At 42.6% G+C, this 22,850-nt stretch overlaps 1 protein-coding gene across 1 annotated transcript in view; it reads left to right on the top strand.

The window, feature by feature from the left end:
* Positions 1 to 22,850, top strand: part of CANX (calnexin) — a 229,809-nt gene that overhangs the window by 184,608 nt on the left and 22,351 nt on the right. The window contains exon 9 of the mRNA XM_053719642.1: positions 14,681 to 14,763. Coding sequence (XP_053575617.1) covers positions 14,681 to 14,763 — 83 coding nt within the window. The remainder of the gene's footprint in view (positions 1 to 14,680; positions 14,764 to 22,850) is intronic.

The raw sequence follows: 22,850 nt of genomic DNA on the forward strand, positions 1-22,850 counted from the left end.
GCAGGTTGTAACTAAGATCCATTGCTATTCTCACATATGTCTGAGGGGATTACACAGATGAGGTAACTTCAGCGAGAGAATGGCGTGCAGTTTATTCTGCTATCAGGTATGTGCAGTTATAATTTTTTCTAGAGATGGAAAACACTAGAAAATGCTGCTGATACCGGATTAATGTAAGTTAAGCCTGAATACAGTGATTTAATAATGACTGGTATCATTCTTACTCCCAGGGGTAATACCCTTATGATATTTACAATATAAAACGTTTGCTGGCATGTTTAATCGTTATTATATATGCTTTGGTGATAAAACTTTATTGGGGCCTAGTTTTTTCCACATGGCTGGCTTAAATTTTGACTAGAAACATTATTCCACTGTTGTAGTATAAAAGTTACAGTTGGTGCAGTTAAAATTACAAACTGTGACATCCAGCTTCCCTCAAAGGCCCTCTGAATGCTATAGGACATCTCTAAAGGGCCCAAAGGCTTTCCAAAGTCGTTTATTGGGGAAGGTAGGGCCACAGCTTGCTGTGGCAGTTGGTTGTGACTGTTAAAAAACGTCTATTTCGTTTTTTTTTTATCCGTTTTTTGAACTAAGGGGTCAATCATCCATTTGCAAGTGGGTGCAATGCTCTGTTAGCCTGTTATACACACTGTAAAAATTTCGTTTGATTTACTGCATTTTTTCACTGTTTTTCAAATTCTGACAATTTGTTTCTCTTAAAGGCACAGTACCGTTTTTTATATTTGCTTGTTAACTTGATTTAAAGTGTTTTCCAAGCTTGCTAGTCTCATTGCTATTCTGTATAAACATGTCTGACATAGAAGAAACTCCTTGTTTATTATGTTTAAAAGCCATGGTGGAACTTCCTCTTAGAATGTGTACCAAATCTACTGATTTCATTTTATGCAATAAAGATCATTTTCTGTCTTTAAAAAATGTATCACCAGAGGAATCTGACGAGGGGGAAGTTATGCCGACTAACTTTCCCCACGTGTCAGACCCTTTGACTCCCGCTTAAGGGACTCGCGCTCAAATGGCGCCAAGTACATATAGGGCGCCCATAGCGTTTACTTTACAAGACATGGCGGCAGTCATGGATAATACACTGTCAGCGGTATTAGCCAGACTACCTGAACTTAGAGGTAAGCGAGATAGCTCTGGGGTGAGACAAAATGCAGAGCATACTGACTCTTTAAGAACCATGTCTGATACTGCCTCACAATATGCAGAAGCTGAAGAAGGTGAGCTTCTTTCTGTGGGTGATGTTTCTGACTCAGGGAAGATGATGCAACCTGATTCTGATATTTCTACATTTAAATTTAATGGGATAGACCAGGTGTGCCGTTCTCTTCCCCTCCTATTTTTAGAAAAATGTTTCCAATAGACGCCACCACATGGAACTTATGGCAGACAGTCCCTAAGGTGGAGGGAGCAGTTTCTACTCTAGTAAAGCGTACTACTATCCCTGTCGAGGACAGTTGTGCTTTTTTTTTTTTTTGATCCAATGGATAAAAAAATTAGAGGTTACCTTAAGAAAATATTTATTCAACAAGGTTTTATCCTACAGCCCCTTGCATGCATTGCCCCTGTCACTGCGGCGTACTGGTTTGAGTCTCTGGAAGAGGCTTTACAGGTAGCGACTCCATTGGATGACATACTTGGCAAACTTAGAGCACTTAAGCTAGCCAATTCTTTTATTCTGATGCCATTGTTCATTTGACTAAACTAACGGCTAAGAATTCTGGTTTTGCTATACAGGCGCGCAGAGCGCTATGGCTTAGATCATGGTCAGCTGACGTGACTTCAAAATCTAAGCTACTTAACATTCCCTTCAAGGGGCAGACCCTATTCGGGCCTGGTTGAAGGAGATTATTGCTGATATCACTGGAGGAAAAGGTCATGCCCTTCCTCAGGACAGGTGCAAATCTAGGGCAAAACAGTCTAATTTTTGTGCCTTTCAAAACTTCAAGGCAGGTGCGGCATCAACTTCCTCTAATAATAAACAAGAGGGAACTTTCGCTCAATCCAAGACGGTCTGGAGACCAAACCTGACATGGAAAAAAGGTAAGCAGGTAAAAAAGCCTGCTGCTGTCTCTAAGACAGCATGAAGGAACGGCCCCCTATCCGGGAACGGATCTAGTAGTGGGCAGACTTTCACTCTTTGCCCAGGCGTGGGCAACAGATGTTCAGGATCCCTGGGCGTTGGAAATTATATCCCAGGGATATCTTCTGGACTTCAAAGCTTCCCCCCCAAAAGGGAGATTTCACCTTTCACAATTATCTGCACACCAGATAAAGAGAGAGGCATTCTTACACTGTGTACGAGTCCTCCTAGTTATGGGAGTGATCCATCCAGTTCCAATGGAGGAACAGGGACAGGGTTTTCTCTTGTTAAGTGTATCCAGTCCACGGATCATCCATTACTTATGGGATATTAACTCCTCCCCAACAGGAAGTGCAAGAGGACTCACCCAGCAGAGCTGCTATATAGCTCCTCCCCTAACGGCCATTACCAGTCATTCTCTTGCACCCAACGACTAGATAGGATGTGTGAGAAGACTATGGTGATTATATTTAGTTTTATACCTTCAATCAAAAGTTTGTTATTTTATAATAGCACCGGAGTGTGTTATTCCTTCTCTGGTAGAATTTGAAGAAGAATCTACCTGAGTTTTTACTATGATTTTAGCCGGCGTAGTTAAGATCATATTGCTGTTTCTCGGCCATCTGAGGAGAGGTAAACTTCAGATCAGGGGACAGCGGGCAGATTAATCTGCAAAGAGGTATGTAGCAGCTTATTATTTTCTGACAATGGAATTGATGAGAAAATTCTGCCATACCGATATGTAAACTCAGCCTTAAATGCAGTAGCAGCATCTGGTATCAGGCTGTCATGTATGTATATTTTACACTTCAGTATTCTGGGGAATGGCACTTCACTGGAATTATACTGTGTGCATAAGACTTTAGCCTAATTTGCAGGGACTGGCAACAGGCTCTTTAATAACACTTAATTTATGTTAAACGTTTTTTGCTGGCATGTAAAATCGTTTCATTTTCTGAGGTACTGGGTGAATAAAATGTTTTGGGCATTATTTTTTCCACTTGGCAGTTGTTTTATTTAATTTATGACAGTTTACTGATCTCTCTCACTGTTGTGTGTGAGGGGGAGGTCAAAAAATTCAGTCAGAAGCTCATTGTATTTCCTGCATGATCCGGTTCATCTCTACAGAACTCAGGGGTCTTCAAAACTTGTTTTGAGGGAGGTAATCATTCACAGCAGAGCTGTGAGATTGTAGTTGACTGTGATAAAAAACGTTTATTTCTTCTGTTAAGTGTGATCAGTCCACGGGTCATCATTACTTCTGGGATATTACTCCTCCCCAACAGGAAGTGCAAGAGGATTCACCCAGCAGAGTTGCATATAGCCCCTCCCCTCTACGTCACCCCCAGTCATTCTCTTGCACCCAACGACTAGATAGGATGTGTGAGAGGACTATGGTGATTTTATTTAGTTTATTTCTTCAATCAAAAGTTTGTTATTTTTTAATAGCACCGGAGTGTGTTATTCCTTCTCTGGTAGAGTTTGAAGAAGAATCTACCAGAGTTTTTGCTATGATTTTAGCCGGAGTTGTTAAGATCATATTGCTGTTTCTCGGCCATCTGAGGAGAGGTAAACTTCAGATCAGGGGACAGCGGGCAGTTTATTCTGCAAAAAGGTATGTAGCAGTTTTTATTTTCTAACAATGGAATTGCTGAGAAAATCCTGCCATACCGACATTATATCATGTATGTATAATTTACATTTTAGTATTCTGGGGAATGGTACTTCACTGGAATTACACTGTGTATATAAGATTTTAGCCTAATAGAAATACAACAGGCTTTTTAATAATTCTTAATTATGTTAAACGTTTTTGCTGGAATGTAAAATCGTTTTCATTTTCTGAGGTACTGGGTGAATAAAATGTTTGGGCACTATTTTTCCACTTGGCAGTTGCTGGATCTAATTATGACAGTTTTTAATCTCTCTCACTGTTGTGTGTGAGGGGGTGGGACCTTTTTTGGCGCTTTTGCTACGCATCAAAAATTTCAGTCAAAAGCTCATTGTTTTTTCCTGCATGTTCCGGTTTATCTCTACAGAACCCAGGGATCTTCAAAGCTAATTTGAGGGAAGTAATCTAACAGAGCTGTAAGATTGTAGTTGACTGTGATAAAAAACGTTTATTCTTTAACTTTTTTATGCCTCAGGGTTAGTTAATTCTTGCTACTGGGTACAAGCCTTTGCTAAGTTGCATTTTGTTTTACAAAGCTGATTGATTTCATCTGTTACATATATTCAGTGCTTTTCAAGCACAGTTCGTTTTTTTTTTTTTTTTTCATTGTATTTTACTTGTATAGTATTTCCAAATTGCAAGTTTATTTGCTAGTTTGTTAAACATGTCTGATTCAGAAGATGAGACCTGTACTATTTGTACTAAAGCCAAGGTGGAGCCCAATAGAAATTTATGTACTAACTGTATTGATGCTACATTAAATAAAAGTCAATCTGTACAAATTGAACAAATTTCACCAAACAACGAGGGGAGAGTTATGCCGACTAACTCGCCTCACGTGACAGTACCTGCATCTCCCGCTCGGGACGTGCGCGATATGGCGACGCCAAGTACATCTGGGCGGCCATTACAAATAACATTACAAGATATGGCTACTGTTATGACTGAGGTTTTGGCTAAATTACCAGAACTAAGGGGCAAGCGTGATCACTCTGGAGTGAGAACAGAGTGCGCTGATAATATTAGGGCCATGTCAGATACTGCGTCACAACTTGCAGAACATGAGGACGGAGAGCTTCATTCTGCGGCTGACGGTTCTGATCCAAACAGATTGGATTCAGATATTTCAAATTTTAAATTTAAGCTGGAAAACCTCCGTGTTTTACTAGGGGAGGTGTTAGCGGCCCTGAATGATTGTAACACAGTTGCAATACCCGAGAAAATGTGTAGGTTGGATAAATATTTTGCTGTACCAACAAGTACTGACGTTTTTCCTATACCTAAAAGACTAACTGAAATTATTACTAAGGAGTGGGATAGACCCGGTGTGCCGTTCTCACCCCCTCCAATATTTAGAAAGATGTTTCCAATAGACACCACCACACGGGATTTATGGCAAACGGTCTCTAAGGTGGAGGGAGCAGTTTCTACTTTAGCTAAACGTACCACTATCCCGGTAGAGGATAGCTGTGCCTTTTCAGATCCAATGGATAAAAAGTTAGAGGGTTACCTTAAGAAAATGTTTGTTCAACAAGGTTTTATATTGCAACCCCTTGCATGCATTGCGCCGATCACGGCTGCAGCGGCATTCTGGATTGAGTCTCTAGAAGAGAATCTTGGTTCAGCTACGCTGGACGACATTTCAGACAGACTTAAGCTATCTAATTCATTCATTTCGGAAGCCGTAGTACATTTAATTAAACTTACGGCTAAGAATTCCGGATTCGACATTCAAGCGCGCAGAGCACTGTGGCTAAAATCCTGGTCAGCTGATGTAAGTCCAAATTACTTAATATACCTTTCAAGGGACAGACCTTATTTGGGCCTGGTTTGAAAGAAATTATCGCTGACATTACAGGAGGTAAGGGCCATGCCCTACCTCAAGACAAAGCCAAACCTAAGGCTAGACAGTCTAATTTTCGTTCCTTTCGGAATTTCAAAGCAGGAGCAGCATCATCTTCCACTACTCCAAAACAAGAAGGATCTGGTGCTCGCTACAGACAAGACTGGAGACCTAACCAGTCCTGGAACAAGGGCAAGCAGGCCAGGAAGCCTGCAGCTGCCACTAAAACAGCATGAATTGAGGGCCCCCGATCCGGGATCGGATCTAGTGGGGGGCAGACTTTCTCTCTTCGCCCAGGCTTGGGCAAGAGATGTCCAGGATCCCTGGGCGCTAGAGATAATATCTCAGGGATACCTTCTGGACTTCAAACACTCTCCTCCAAGAGAGAGATTTCATCTGTCAAGGTTGTCGACAAACCAAACAAAGAAAGAAGCGTTTCTACGCTGCATACAAGAACTATTGTTAATGGGAGTAATCCATCCAGTTCCACGGTCGGAACAGGGACAAGGGTTTTACTCGAATCTGTTTGTGGTTCCCAAAAAAGAGGGAACTTTCAGACCAATACTGGATTTAAAGATCCTAAACAAATTCCTAAGAGTTCCATCATTCAAAATGGAGACTATCCGGACAATTTTACCCATGATCCAAGAAGGTCAGTACATGACCACAGTGGATTTAAAGGACGCTTACCTTCACATACCGATTCACAAAGATCATTACCGGTATCTAAGGTTTGCCTTTCTAGACAGGCATTACCAGTTTGTGGCTCTTCCATTCGGATTGGCTACAGCTCCAAGAATCTTCACAAAGGTTTTAGGTGCTCTTCTGGCGGTACTAAGACCGCGGGGAATTTCGGTAGCTCCTTACCTAGACGACATTCTGATACAAGCTTCAAGCTTTCAAACTGCCAAGTCTCATACAGAGTTAGTACTGGCATTTCTAAGGTCACATGGATGGAAGGTGAACGAAAAGAAAAGTTCACTCGTTCCACTTACAAGAGTTCCCTTCCTGGGGACTCTTATAGATTCTGTAGAAATGAAGATTTACCTGACAGAAGACAGGTTAACAAGACTTCAAAGTGCTTGCCGCACCCTTCATTCCATTCAACACTCATCGGTGGCTCAATGCATGGAGGTAATCGGCCTAATGGTAGCAGCAATGGACATAGTGCCATTTGCTCGCTTACACCTCAGACCACTGCAATTGTGCATGCTAAGTCAGTGGAATGGGGATTACTCAGACTTGTCCCCTTCTCTGAATCTGGATCAAGAGACCAGAAATTCTCTTCTATGGTGGCTTTCTCGGCCACATCTGTCCAGGGGGATGCCATTCAGCAGACCAGACTGGACAATTGTAACAACAGACGCCAGCCTTCTAGGTTGGGGTGCCGTCTGGAATTCTCGAAGGCTCAGGGACAATGGAGTCAGGAGGAGAGTCTCCTGCCAATAAACATTCTGGAATTGAGAGCAGTTCTCAATGCCCTCCTGGCTTGGCCCCAGTTGACAACTCGGGGGTTCATCAGGTTTCAGTCGGACAACATCACGACTGTAACTTACATCAACCATCAGGGAGGGACAAGGAGCTCCCTAGCAATGATGGAAGTATCAAAGATAATTCGCTGGGCAGAGTCTCACTCTTGCCACCTGTCAGCAATCTACATCCCGGGAGTGGAGAATTGGGAGGCGGATTTCTTAAGTCGTCAGACTTTTCATCCGGGGGAATGGGAACTTCATCCGGAGGTCTTTGCCCAAATACTTCGACGTTGGGGCAAGCCAGAGATAGATCTCATGGCGTCTCGACAGAACGCCAAGCTTCCTCGGTACGGGTCCAGATCCAGGGATCCAGGAGCAGTCCTAATAGATGCCCTGACGGCACCTTGGGACTTCAGGATGGCTTATGTGTTTCCACCCTTCCCGATGCTTCCTCGATTGATTGCCAGAATCAAACAGGAGAGAGCATCAGTGATTCTGATAGCACCTGCATGGCCACGCAGGACTTGGTATGCAGACCTGGTGGACATGTCATCCTGTCCACCTTGGTCTCTACCTCTGAAACAGGACCTCCTGATACAGGGTCCTTTCAAACATCAAAATCTAACTTCTCTGAAGCTGACTGCTTGGAAATTGAACGTTTGATTTTATCAAGACGTGGGTTTTCTGAGTCAGTTATTGACACCTTAATACAGGCCAGGAAGCCTGTTACCAGAAAGATTTACCATAAAATATGGCGTAAATACCTATATTGGTGTGAATCCAAAGGTTACACTTGGAGTAAGGTTAGGATTCCTAGGATATTGTCTTTTCTACAAGAAGGTTTAGAAAAGGGTTTATCTGCTAGTTCATTAAAGGGACAGATCTCAGCTCTGTCTATTCTGTTACACAAAAGTCTGTCAGAAGTGCCAGACGTTCAGGCTTTTTGTCAGGCTTTAGCGAGGATTAAGCCTGTGTTTAAGACTGTTGCTCCACCATGGAGTTTAAATCTTGTTCTTAACGTTTTACAGGGCGTTCCGTTTGAACCCCTCCATTCCATTGATATAAAGTTGTTATCTTGGAAAGTTCTATTTTTAATGGCTATTTCATCGGCTCGAAGAGTCTCTGAATTATCAGCCTTACATTGTGATTCTCCTTATTTGATTTTTCATTCGGATAAGGTAGTTCTGCGTACTAAACCTGGGTTCTTACCCAAGGTAGTCACTAACAGGAATATCAATCAGGAGATTGTTGTTCCATCTTTGTGTCCAAATCCTTCTTCAAAGAAGGAACGTCTTCTGCACAATCTGGATGTAGTTCGTGCCCTAAAATTTTACTTACAGGCAACTAAAGAATTTCGACAGACGTCTTCCCTGTTTGTCGTTTACTCTGGTCAGAGGAGAGGTCAAAAAGCTTCTGCTACCTCTCTCTCTTTTTGGCTTCGTAGCATAATACGTTTAGCCTATGAGACTGCTGGACAGCAACCTCCTGAAAGAATTACAGCTCATTCCACTAGAGCTGTGGCTTCCACTTGGGCCTTTAAGAATGAGGCCTCTGTTGAACAGATTTGCAAGGCTGCAACTTGGTCTTCGCTTCATACTTTTTCCAAATTTTACAAATTTGACACATTTGCTTCCTCGGAGGCTATTTTTGGGAGAAAGGTTCTTCAGGCAGTGGTTCCTTCTGTATAAAAGAGCCTGCCTATCCCTCCCGTCATCCGTGTACTTTTGCTTTGGTATTGGTATCCCAGAAGTAATGATGACCCGTGGACTGATCACACTTAACAGAAGAAAACATAATTTATGCTTACCTGATAAATTTATTTCTCTTGTAGTGTATCCAGTCCACGGCCCGCCCTGTCACTTTAAGGCAGGTAATTTTTCCATTAAACTACAGTCACCACTGCACCCTATGGTTTTCCTTTCTCTGCATGTTTTCGGTCGAATGACTGGTAATGGCAGTTAGGGGAGGAGCTATATAGCAGCTCTGCTGGGTGAAATCCTCTTGCACTTCCTGTTGGGGAGGAGTTAATATCCCATAAGTAATGGATGATCCGTGGACTGGATACACTACAAGAGAAATAAATTTATCAGGTAAGCATAAATTATGTTTTTACTCAAATCTGTTTGTGGTTCCCAAAAAAAGAGGGAACCTTCAGACCAATTTTGGATCTAAAGATCTTAAACAAATTCCTCAAAGTTCCGTCGTTTAAGATGGAAACTATTCGTACCATCCTACCACTAATCAAGGAGGGTCAATATATGACTACAGTGGATCTAAAGGATGCTTATCTTCAAATTCCGATACACAAAGATCATCATCGGTTTCTCAGGTTTGCCTTTTAAGACAGGCATTACCAGTTGTAGCTCTTCCCTTGGGATTAGCTACAGCCCCAAGAATCTTTACAAAGGTTCTAGGGTCACTTATGGCGGTCCTAAGGCTGCGTTGCATAGCAGTAGCCCCTTATTTAGACGACATCCTGATACAGGCGTCAAACTTCCAAATTGCCAAGTCTCATACGGACGTAGTACTGGCATTTCTGTGGTCGCATGGGTGGAAAGTGAACGAGGAAAAGAGTTCTCTATCCCCACTCACAAGAGTTTCCTTTCTAGGGACTCTGATAGATTCTGTAGAAATGAAAATTCACCTGACGGAGTCCAGGTTATCAAAGCTTCTAAATTCCTACCGGGTTCTTCATTCCATTCCGCGCCCTTCGGTGGTTCAGTGTATGGAAGTAATCGGCTTAATGGTAGCGGCAATGGACATAGTGCCGTTTGCACGCTTACATCTCAGACCGCTGCAACTATGCATGCTCAGTCAGTGGAGCGGGGATTACACAGATTTGTCCCCTCAACTGAATCTGGACCAAGAGACCAGGGATTCTCTTCTCTGGTACCTATCTCGGGTCCATCTGTCCAAAGGTATGACCTTTCGCAGGCCAGATTGGACAATTGTTACGACAGATGCCAGCCTTCTAGGTTGGGGTGCAGTCTGGAACTCCCTGAAGGCTCAGGGATCGTGGACTCAGGAGGAGTCTCTCCTTCCATTAAATATTCTGGAACTAAGAGCGATATTCAAGGCTCTTCAGGCTTGGCCTCAGCGACTCTGAGGTACATCAGATTTCAGTCGGACAACATCACGACTGTAGCTTACATCAACCATCAAGGGGGAACGAGAAGTTCCCTAGAGATGTTAGAAGTTTCAAAAATAATTCGCTGGGCAGAGATTCACTCTTGTCACCTATCAGCTATCCATATCCCAGGTGTAGAGCACTGGGAGGCGGATTTTCTAAGTCGTCAGACTTTTCATCCGGGAGAGTGGGAACTCCATCCGGAGGCATTTGCACAACTGATTCATCGTTGGGGCAAACCAGAACTGGATCTCATGGCGTCTCGCCAGAACGCCAAGCTTCCGTGTTACGGATCCAGGTCCAGGGATCCCAAGGCGACACTGATAGATGCTCTAGCGGCGCCCTAGTCTTTCAACCTGGCTTATGTGTTTCCACCGTTTCCTCTGCTCCCTCGACTGATTGCCAAGATCAAGCAGGAGAGAGCATCGGTGATTCTGATAGCACCTGCGTGGCCACGCAGGACCTGGTATGCAGATCTAGTGGACATGTCATCCTTTCCACCATGGTCTCTGCCTCTGAAACAGGACCTTCTACTTCAGGGTCCTTTCAACCATCCAAATCTAATTTCTCTGAGGCCGACTGCCTGGAGATTCAACGCTTGATTTTATCAAAGCGTGGCTTCTCCGAGTCAGTTATTGATACCTTAAGACAGGCACAAAAGCCTGTCACCAGGAAAATTTACCATAAGGTATGGCGTAGATATCTTTATTGGTGTGAATCCAAGGGTTACTCATGGAGTAAGGTCAGGATTGCTAGGATATTATCTTTTCTCCAAGAAGGTTTGGAAAAAGGATTGTCAGCTAGTTAAGCGTCTGGCAGATGTTCCAGACGTTCAGGCATTTTGTCAGGCTTTAGTTAGAATCAAGCCTGTGTTTAAACCTGTTGCTCCACCATGGAGCTTAAACTTGGTTCTTAAGGTTCTTCATGGAGTTCCGTTTGAACCTCTTCATTCCATAGATATCAAGCTTTTATCTTGGAAAGTTCTTTTTTTTTTTTTTTGGTAGCTATTTCCTCGGCTCGTAGAGTCTCTGAGCTATCTGCCTTACAATGTGATTCTCCTTATCTGATTTTTCATACGGATAAGGTAGTCCTGCGTACCAAACCTGGGTTCTTACCTAAGGTGGTATCTAACAAGAATATCAATCAAGAGATTGTTGTTCCATCCTTGTGTTACACAATTTGGACGTGGTCCGTGCTTTAAAGTTTTACTTACAAGCTACTAAAGATTTTCGTCAAACATCTGCTATGTTTGTTGTCTACTCTGGACAGAGGAGAGGTCAAAAGGCTTCGGCAACCTCTTTTTCTTTTTGACTAAGAAGCTTAATCCGCTTAGCCTATGAGACTGCTGGACAGCAACCTCCTGAAAGGATTACAGCTCATTCCACTAGAGCTGTGGCTTCCACTTGGGCCTTTAAAAATGAGGCTTCTTTTGATCAGATTTGCAAGGCGACGACTTGGTCTTCGCTTCATATTTTTTAAAATTTTTACAAATTTGATACTTTTGCTTCTTCGGAGGCTATATTTGGGGGAGAGGTTTTACGGGCAGTGGTTCCTTCCATTTAAGTTCCTGCCTTGTCCCTCCCTTCATCCGTGTACTTTAGCTTTGGTATTGGTATCCCACAAGTAATGGATGATCCGTGGACTGGATACACCTTACAAGAGAAAACACAATTTATGCTTACCTGATAAATTTATTTCTCTTGTGGTGTATCCAGTCCACGGCCCGCCCTGTCATTTTAAGGCAGGTAATTTTTAAATTTAAACTACAGTAACCACTACACCCTATGGTTCCTCCTTTCTCGGCTTGTTTTCGGTCGAATAACTGGCTATGACAGTTAGGGGAGGAGCTATATTACAGCTCTGCTGTGGGTGTCCTCTTGCAACTTCCTGTTGGGAATGAGAATATCCCACAAGTAATGGATGATCCGTGGACTGGATACACCACAAGAGAAATAAATTTATCAGGTAAGCATAAATTGTGTTTTCTTTCATTTTATTAGCAAGAGTCCATGAGCTAGTGACGTATGGGATATACATTCCTACCAGGAGGGGCAAAGTTTCCCAAACCTCAAAATGCCTACAAATACACCCCTCACCACACCCACAAATCAGTTTTTACAAACTTTGCCTCCCGTGGAGGTGGTGAAGTAAGTTTGTGCTAGATTCTACGTTGATATGCGCTTCGCAGCAGGCTGGAGCCCGGTTTTCCTCTGTGTGTTTTCTTCTTCTGAAGCAGTTTTTGGTAGAAAAGTACTTCAGGCAGCTGTTTCAGTTTGATTCTTCTGCTTATAATTTCAGTTTTTTTCATTTTGATGTGGATTGTTTTTCAGCGGAATTGGCTGTCTTTATTTTTATCCCTCCCTCTCTAGTGACTCTTGCGTGGAAGTTCCACATCTTGGGTATTTATTATCCCATACGTCACTAGCTCATGGACTCTTGCTAATTACATGAAAGAAAACATAATTTATGTAAGAACTTAACTGATAAATTCATTTTTCATATTAGCAAGAGTCCATGAGGCCCACCCTTTTTGTGGTGGTTATGATTTTTTTGTATAAAGCACAATTATTCCAATTCCTTATTTTTTATGCTTTCGCACTTTTTTCTTATCACCCCACTTCTTGGCTATTCGTTAAACTGATTTGAGGGTGTGGTGAGGGGTGTATTTGTAGGCATTTTGAGGTTTGGGAAACTTTGCCCCTCCTGGTAGGAATGTATATCCCATACGTCACTAGCTCATGGACTCTTGCTAATATGAAAGAAATTAATTTATCAGGTAAGTTCTTACATAAATTATGGGGTTTTTTTCTCTTCAATGAGCATGATGGCAGTTCATCTAATATGAAGCTGTACCTCCCTTTCCATATGACGGCTATGGCACATGGTATAGCTTGCACTGGCTGTACTTGATTTCCTTAAAGGGACAGTAAACACCTTGAGATTTTTATATACGTGTAGTTGAGTGCCCCCTTTTCATGTCATTTAGCACTAAAAAAAAATAGCAATTTCTAATTCTCTCAACTTGAAATGCTCCTCCTGACTTCTTAGGCTAACTCTGCTACTTATTTGTCTCTAATTGGCTTTATCAGATAGCAAAACAATATACTTTATGATGGGGACTAGCCTTGTCTGCAGGCTCCTAAAAATAAGAGAAATGCTGGATGGAGTTAAAGGACCAGTCAACACAGTAGATTTGCATAATCAATAAATGCAAGATAACAAGACAATGCAATAGCACTTAGTCTGAACTTCAAATGAGTATTAGATTTTTTTTTCTGACAATTTTAAAAGTTGTCTTTTTCCACTCCCCCTGCACCATGTGACAGCCATCAGCCAATCACAAATGCATACACGTACCATGTGACAGTCATCAGCCATTCACACTTATTCTTGCACACGCTCAGTAGGAGCTGGTGACTCAAAGTTTAAATATAAAAAGACAGTGCACATTTTGTTAATGGAAGTAAATTGGGAAGTTGTTTAAAATGGCATGCACTATCTGAATAATGAAAGTTTAATTTTGATTGAGTGTCCCTTTAAGCTGTAGAAAAATGATTGTCATGAAAAGGATGTTTGTTATAAAAACATTGACTTGGCTGATTTGTTGTTCTGTAACACAACAGAAATGTCTTGTAATTACAAGGTGTTAACTGTCCTTTTTTTTTTTTTTTAAATAGACTCTTCTAGTTTAAATATTTATACCAAACTTAGTAGTTTTTTTAAATGGTGCATAGATGTGATTGCAATGTTTAATAGCCAAACTAAATGGTTTACTATCATTTTAAAGATGAAGCAAGATTATTTTTAGCAGAAACTTAAAGGGACATTAAACACTAAATAGATGCTAGATAGAATGATGCATTCAAAGACCAGATTAGTCTGAGAATAACGTAGTTGTATTTTTTTTTATAGTTTCATTAGTTTAAATAGTGACAAAATAAGTGTAAAGTTTTAGTGTCTATAAAACAATGGGAGCTGCCATGTTGTAACTTAGGTTACCTTCTCTGCTGTGGCCAATTAGGGACAGTTATAAATAGGTCACTAGATTATAACAGTGTTCTGCACTTCCATTTTTAACAGGAACTGAAAAGCTCACAATTTCAGAATGGAATTATATGAAAAGGAGACGAAATAAATAATGAAAATATATTGCAGATTTTTATATTTATCATTTTATATAACCATCTCAAAGTGTTTAATGTCCCTTTTAACATTTAAGAATTTAGATAACCATAAAAAAATAATAATCAGATAATGAAGTAAATATGTTTTGTGTATAATATATATCTCATCATTGTGTTTGTTTTTCTGAATATAACTTCCTAGAATGTTTTTATTTTTATTCTTTAATAATCAGATGTTTTTGCAATTGTGACTTTACCCAGAGTTAGGTGTGCAGTGTGTAATGACGTTGAAAAGTAAATTGCAGAAAGTTTGATTACTGTAATTGATCTTACAGCAGAAGAAAAGCAGGTGGATGGTGAGGAAGATGCTGGGCATGGAAGCCAGGAAGAGGAAGAAGAGCAAGATAGAAAACCTCAGGTTAGACAATATTCAGTGTTATTTTGTTTTATAATTAAGCTGCTTTTTTCCCTCAGAATACATTTGTTGGATATTTCTGTAAACTAAAGTATGTGGGGTTTTTTTTTTTGGTTTTTTTTTAAACAGCCCCAAAACTGACACTTAAAGGGACAGACAGCTGCCAGTATCTTAGATGGCGGGCACTAGTTAGAGGAGGGTTAGAGGGCTGTTTGGAAGGGATCTGAGGTTGGAGGGTAAGGGGGATCCTACACTGCAGAAACCAGAAAAAATTATATATATATATATATATATATATATTTTTCTCCTTAAAAGGGATGAGTCCATAGCTGCATTTATTACTTTTGGTAATTTAGAACCTTGCCACCAGGAGGCAAAGACACCCCAGCCAAAGGCTTAAATACCTCCCCCACTTCCCTCATCCCCCAATCATTCTTTGCCTTTCGTCACAGGAGGTTGGCAGAGAAGTGTACAGAAGTTCAAGATAGTTTCTTATGGAGGGTAGTACTCTTCGCAATGGGACTGGAGTTTTAAGTAATCCTGTCAGCCTCTCAGTGAGAGCATGGATGAAAGTTATAGTCCAGAGATGCAGGGAGAATTTTCCTGCAAACCCATCCCGACTCATATTAACAGCTCCTTGGTAATCAGCGTTGACGAGTTTTACTGCCTACCTTTCTTTACTCAAGTCCATGTCAGAAGCAAGGCTACTATCTGTCACACTTGAAGGGCCGTGTTCCTGTTCCACGGCGTAGATTCCGGTAAGATTGTTTCATTTTATTTCAATATTTGATGTATTGTTAAAGAAACAAGGTAGGGTCCCAGTGGGACTCCTTTTATCTTAAATGAGGAACCATGGGTTAATAGCTCTTGATGGGAGGTTATTGAACAGGGGGGACTTTAATCGTGTTTATGTGGTTCTATCTGCAATGCGTAGCTATACTTAGGCTCTCTGCCTTTATGGAACATAACAGCCTTTTTAGGACGCAATCTCTCAAGATTGCGCACCCTTTTTGTGACTGGCACGGTGCACCTTGTGACGGGTGCAGTTACGTTGTTTTTTCACTTCAGTATGCTGACTGTGTGCGACCGAGAGAGTCTAGCTGGTGAGTTGTCTGGTTCACAGGAGGTGGTGAGTGCCCCAGCCATTGGGGGTGTCAAAGTGTGCCTTTTCTCCAACATAGGTGTGTCCGGTCCACGGCGTCATCCTTACTTGTGGGATATTCTCTTCCCCAACAGGAAATGGCAAAGAGCCCAGCAAAGCTGGTCACATGATCCCTCCTAGGCTCCGCCTACCCCAGTCATTCTCTTTGCCGTTGTACAGGCAACATCTCCACGGAGATGGATTAGAGTTTTTTAGTGTTTAACTGTAGTTTTTTTATTCAATCAAGAGTTTGTTATTTTAAAATAGTGCTGGTATGTACTATTTACTCTGAAACAGAAAAGAGATGAAGATTTCTGTTTGTAAGAGGAAAATGATTTTAGCAACCGTTACTAAAATCCTTGGCTGTTCCACACAGGACTGTTGAGAGGAATTAACTTCAGTTGGGGGAACAGTGAGCAGTCTTTTGCTGCTTGAGGTATGACACATTCTAACAAGACGATGTAATGCTGGAAGCTGTCATTTTCCCTATGGGATCCGGTAAGCCATTTTTATTCAGACAGTAAATAAGGGCTTCACAAGGGCTTATTAAGACTGTAGACATTTTCTGGGCTAAATCGATTCATATATACACATATTTAGCCTTGAGGAATCATTTAATCTGGGTATTTTTGTAAAATAATATCGGCAGGCACTGTTTTAGACACCTTATTCTCTAGGGGCTTTCCCTAATCATAGGCAGAGCCTCATTTTCGCGCCGGTATTGCGCACTTGTTTTTGAGAAGCATGACATGCAGTCGCATGTGTGAGGAGCTCTGATACATAGAAAAGACTTTCTGAAGGCGTCATTTGGTATCGTATTCCCCTTTGGGCTTGGTTGGGTCTCAGCAAAGCAGATACCAGGGACTGTAAAGGGGTTAAAGATAAAAACGGCTCAGGTTCCGTTATTTTAAGGGTTAAAGCTTCCAAATTTGGTGTGCAATACTTTTAAGGCTTTAAGACACTGTGGTGAAATTTTGGTGAATTTTGAACAATTCCTTCATACTTTTTCGCAATTGCAGTAATAAAGTGTGTTCAGTTTAAAATTTAAAGTGACAGTAACGGTTTTATTTTAAAACGTTTTTTGTACTTTGTTATCAAGTTTATGCCTGTTTAACATGTCTGAACTACCAGATAGACTGTGTTCTGAATGTGGGGAAGCCAAGGTTCCTTCTCATTTAAATAGATGTGATTTATGTGACACTGAAAATGATGCCCAAGATGATTCCTCAAGTGAGGGGAGTAAGCATGGTACTGCATCATTCCCTCCTTCGTCTACACCAGTCTTGCCCACTCAGGAGGCCCCTAGTACATCTAGCGCGCCAATACTCCTTACTATGCAACAATTAACGGCTGTAATGGATAATTCTATCAAAAACATTTTAGCCAAAATGCCCACTTATCAGCGCAAGCGCGACTGCTCTGTTTTAGATACTGAAGAGCATGGGGACGCTGATGATAATGGTTCTGAAATGCCCCTACACCAGTCTGAGGGGGCCAGGGAGGTTTTGTCTGAGGGAGAAATTTCAGATTCAGGGAAAATTTCTCAACAAGCTGAACCCGATGGGATTACATTTAAATTTAAGTTGGAACATCTCCGCGCTCTGCTTAAGGAGGTATTATCCACTCTGGATGATTGTGAGAATTTGATCATCCCAGAGAAACTATGTAAAATGGACAAGTTCCTAGAGGTCCCGGGGCTCCCAGAAGCGTTTCCTATACCCAAGCGGGTGGCGGACATTGTAAATAAAGAATGGGAAAGGCCCGGTATACCTTTCGTCCCTCCCCCCATATTTAAAAAATTGTTTCCTATGGTCGACCCCAGAAAGGACTTATGGCAGACAGTCCCCAAGGTCGAGGGAGCGATTTCTACTTTAAACAAACGCACCACTATACCCATAGAAGATAGTTGTGCTTTCAAAGATCCTATGGATAAAAAATTAGGTTTGCTTAAAAAGATGTTTGTTCAGCAAGGTTACCTTCTACAACCAATTTCATGCATTGTCCCTGTCACTACAGCCGCGTGTTTCTGGTTCGATGAGCTAGTAAAGGCGATCGATAGTGATTCTCCTCCTTATGAGGAGATTATGGACAGAATCCGTGCTCTCAAATTGGCCAATTCTTTCACCCTAGACGCCACTTTGCAATTGGCTAGGTTAGCGGCGAAAAATTCTGGGTTTGCTATTGTGGCGCGCAGAGCGCTTTGGTTGAAATCTTGGTCAGCGGATGCGTCTTCCAAGAACAAACTACTTAACATTCCTTTCAAGGGGAAAACGCTGTTTGGCCCTGACTTGAAAGAGATTATCTCTGATATCACTGGGGGTAAGGGCCACGCCCTTCCTCAGGATAGGTCTTTCAAGGCCAAAAATAAACCTAATTTTCGTCCCTTTCGTAGAAACGGACCAGCCCCAAGTGCTACGTCCTCTAAGCAAGATGGTAATACTTCTCAAGCCAAGCCAGCCTGGAGACCAATGCAAGGCTGGAACAAGGGAAAGCAGGCCAAGAAACCTGCCACTGCTACCAAGACAGCATGAAATGTTGGCCCCCGATCCGGGACCGGATCTGGTGGGGGGCAGACTCTCTCTCTTTGCTCAGGCTTGGGCAAGAGATGTTCTGGATCCTTGGGCACTAGAAATAGTCTCCCAAGGTTATCTTCTGGAATTCAAGGGGCTTCCCCCAAGGGGGAGGTTCCACAGGTCTCAATTGTCTTCAGACCATATAAAGAGACAGGCATTCTTACATTGTGTAGAAGACCTGTTAAAAATGGGAGTGATTCATCCTGTTCCATTAGGAGAACAAGGGATGGGGTTCTACTCCAATCTGTTCATAGTTCCCAAAAAAGAGGGAACGTTCAGACCAATCTTAGATCTCAAGATCTTAAACAAGTTTCTCAAGGTTCCATCGTTCAAAATGGAAACCATTCGAACAATTCTTCCTTCCATCCAGGAAGGTCAATTCATGACCACAGTGGATTTAAAGGATGCGTATCTACATATTCCTATCCACAAGGAACATCATCGGTTCCTAAGGTTCGCATTCCTGGACAAGCATTACCAGTTCGTGGCGCTTCCTTTCGGATTAGCCACTGCTCCAAGGATTTTCACAAAGGTACTAGGGTCCCTTCTAGCGGTACTAAGACCAAGGGGCATTGCAGTAGTTCCTTACTTGGACGACATTCTGATTCAAGCGTCGTCCCTTCCTCAAGCAAAGGCTCACACGGACATAGTCCTGGCCTTTCTCAGATCTCACGGATGGAAAGTGAACGTGGAAAAGAGTTCTCTATCTCCGTCGACAAGGGTTCCCTTCTTGGGAACAATAATAGACTCCTTAGAAATGAGGATTTTTCTGACAGAGGCCAGAAAAACAAAACTTCTAAACTCTTGTCAAACACTTCATTCCGTTCCTCTTCCTTCCATAGCGCAGTGCATGGAAGTAATAGGTTTGATGGTAGCGGCAATGGACATAGTTCCTTTTGCGCGCATTCATCTAAGACCATTACAACTGTGCATGCTCAGTCAGTGGAATGGGGACTATACAGACTTGTCTCCGAAGATACAAGTAAATCAGAGGACCAGAGACTCACTCCGTTGGTGGCTGTCCCTGGACAACCTGTCACAAGGGATGACCTTCCGCAGACCAGAGTGGGTCATTGTCACGACCGACGCCAGTCTGATGGGCTGGGGCGCGGTCTGGGGACCCCTGAAAGCTCAGGGTCTTTGGTCTCGGGAAGAATCTCTTCTACCGATAAATATTCTGGAACTGAGAGCGATATTCAATGCTCTCAAGGCTTGGCCTCAGCTAGCAAAGGCCAAGTTCATACGGTTTCAATCAGACAACATGACGACTGTTGCGTACATCAACCATCAGGGGGGAACAAGGAGTTCCCTGGCGATGGAAGAAGTGACCAAAATCATTCAATGGGCGGAGACTCACTCCTGCCACCTATCTGCAATCCACATCCCAGGAGTGGAAAATTGGGAAGCGGATTTTCTGAGTCGTCAGACATTACATCCGGGGGAGTGGGAACTCCATCCGGAAATCTTTGCCCAAATTACTCAACTGTGGGGCATTCCAGACATGGATCTGATGGCCTCTCGTCAGAACTTCAAGGTTCCTTGCTACGGGTCCAGATCCAGGGATCCCAAGGCGACTCTAGTAGATGCACTAGTAGCACCTTGGACCTTCAAACTAGCTTATGTATTCCCGCCGTTTCCTCTCATCCCCAGGCTGGTAGCCAGGATCAATCAAGAGAGGGCGTCGGTGATCTTGATAGCTCCTGCGTGGCCACGCAGGACTTGGTATGCAGATCTGGTGAATATGTCATCGGCTCCACCATGGAAGCTACCTTTGAGACGAGACCTTCTTGTTCAAGGTCCGTTCGAACATCCGAATCTGATCTCACTCCAGCTGACTGCTTGGAGATTGAACGCTTGATCTTATCAAAACGAGGGTTCTCAGATTCTGTTATTGATACTCTTGTTCAGGCCAGAAAGCCTGTAACTAGAAAAATTTACCACAAAATATGGAAAAAATATATCTGTTGGTGTGAATCTAAAGGATTCCCTTGGGACAAGGTAAAGATTCCTAAGATTCTATCCTTTCTTCAAGAAGGATTGGAGAAAGGATTATCTGCAAGTTCCTTGAAGGGACAGATTTCTGCCTTGTCTGTGTTACTTCACAAAAAGCTGGCAGCTGTGCCAGATGTTCAAGCCTTTGTTCAGGCTCTGGTTAGAATCAAGCCTGTTTACAAACCTTTGACTCCTCCTTGGAGTCTCAACTTAGTTCTTTCAGTTCTTCAGGGGGTTCCGTTTGAACCCTTACATTCCGTTGATATTAAGTTATTATCTTGGAAAGTTTTGTTTTTGGTTGCAATTTCTTCTGCTAGAAGAGTTTCAGAATTTTCTGCTCTGCAGTGTTCTCCTCCTTATCTGGTGTTCCATGCAGATAAGGTGGTTTTACGTACTAAACCTGGTTTTCTTCCAAAAGTTGTTTCTAACAAAAACATTAACCAGGAGATAGTCGTACCTTCTTTGTGTCCGAAACCAGTTTCGAAGAAGGAACGTTTGTTGCACAATTTGGATGTTGTTCGCGCTCTAAAATTCTATTTAGATGCTACAAAGGATTTTAGACAAACATCTTCCTTGTTTGTTGTTTATTCTGGTAAAAGGAGAGGTCAAAAAGCAACTTCTACCTCTCTCTCTTTTTGGATTAAAAGCATCATCAGATTGGCTTATGTGACTGCCGGACGGCAGCCTCCTGAAAGAATCACAGCTCATTCCACTAGGGCTGTGGCTTCCACATGGGCCTTCAAGAACGAGGCTTCTGTTGATCAGATATGTAGGGCAGCGACTTGGTCTTCACTGCACACTTTTACCAAATTTTACAAGTTTGATACTTTTGCTTCTTCTGAGGCTATTTTTGGGAGAAAGGTTTTGCAAGCCGTGGTGCCTTCCATTTAGGTGACCTGATTTGCTCCCTCCCTTCATCCGTGTCCTAAAGCTTTGGTATTGGTTCCCACAAGTAAGGATGACGCCGTGGACCGGACACACCTATGTTGGAGAAAACAGAATTTATGTTTACCTGATAAATTACTTTCTCCAACGGTGTGTCCGGTCCACGGCCCGCCCTGGTTTTTTAATCAGGTCTGATAATTTATTTTCTTTAACTACAGTCACCACGGTATCATATGGTTTCTCCTATGCAAATATTCCTCCTTAACGTCGGTCGAATGACTGGGGTAGGCGGAGCCTAGGAGGGATCATGTGACCAGCTTTGCTGGGCTCTTTGCCATTTCCTGTTGGGGAAGAGAATATCCCACAAGTAAGGATGACGCCGTGGACCGGACACACCGTTGGAGAAAGTAATTTATCAGGTAAACATAAATTCTGTTTTTAGTTTTGTCTTTTTGTAATCCCAAGATTATGGAGGATTCTGATATGCGCGACACGGATGCCTCTGATACGGAGGATGTGTCTTGTTATGAATATGACATGGCCCGGGTAATGCCCATCAGTTATGTTCCTGGTACCGTTCTAGAGCACTCTCTTCTCCTGAGTCTGGGAGCTTAGAGTGTGTTGAGCCATCCGCCTCCGAGGTTTCCATGACCCGTGAGGTGCATTCCCAAAACCCTTTCCCAGCTACGCACGCAGGTGTCCCTATGGCCTTCACTCCTCCGGAGAGTGGCTTGTTTCTGCTGGAGGTTACGGCACTGTTCCGCATGGCCATTTCTATGGCGGGGTCTCATATCTCCCAAGTGAAGTATTTCTCCGATACTGTCTGTGCTCCGTTAACCTAGGTCCATCGAGCGTAGGATTGCACAATTCAGTTCGGCCTTCTGGGGAAACGTTGGCCCCTGAGGCTTCAGGGGCCCCAGTCTCTGAGCCGAGGTCTCCAGTAGATCCGGCGAGGGATGATTTTGCCTTCCGTTATAGGCTGGCTCGCCTTCGGGTTGTTTTTGCAATGTTAGAGGATCCCAGTCCTAGTGGGTAGAGGGTTCTGAGGCCTTAGAAGTTGGGTGGCAAAATGGATATGACGTTAGGGGATGGAGCCAATCTCCTTATAGTCTTCATTTTATTTTTTATTTGTTTTTTGGTTCCATTTCTGGGCTTGGGTGAATGGGGCCTCTATTTAGCTGGTCCTGTTGTTGTTCTCATTCACCGATGGGTGCTGCCTTTCATTTTATTTGTTATCCGGATGGATGTTTCATTTGTTTTTTCCTTAATCTCAGGTCTATTCGATTTCGTTTTTATGAATGTTCTTCTCTGGAACCGATACTTGCAACTAGTGGTCGTGTGGGCACTCCCTCAGGCGTTATGCACTTGTGGAATATTAGAATTTTTGTTTCTAGTTCATTTATTGATCCTTCGGGACAAATTTTCTTGGATCTTGAATAGTTTCAGAGTGTCCTTATACCAGGCTGGTACTGGTCGGGCGCTTTTTCAGCTGTTACCAG

The sequence above is a fragment of the Bombina bombina genome, chromosome 6 (assembly GCF_027579735.1).
Source record: "Bombina bombina isolate aBomBom1 chromosome 6, aBomBom1.pri, whole genome shotgun sequence".
Taxonomy (NCBI): Eukaryota; Metazoa; Chordata; class Amphibia; order Anura; family Bombinatoridae; genus Bombina; species Bombina bombina.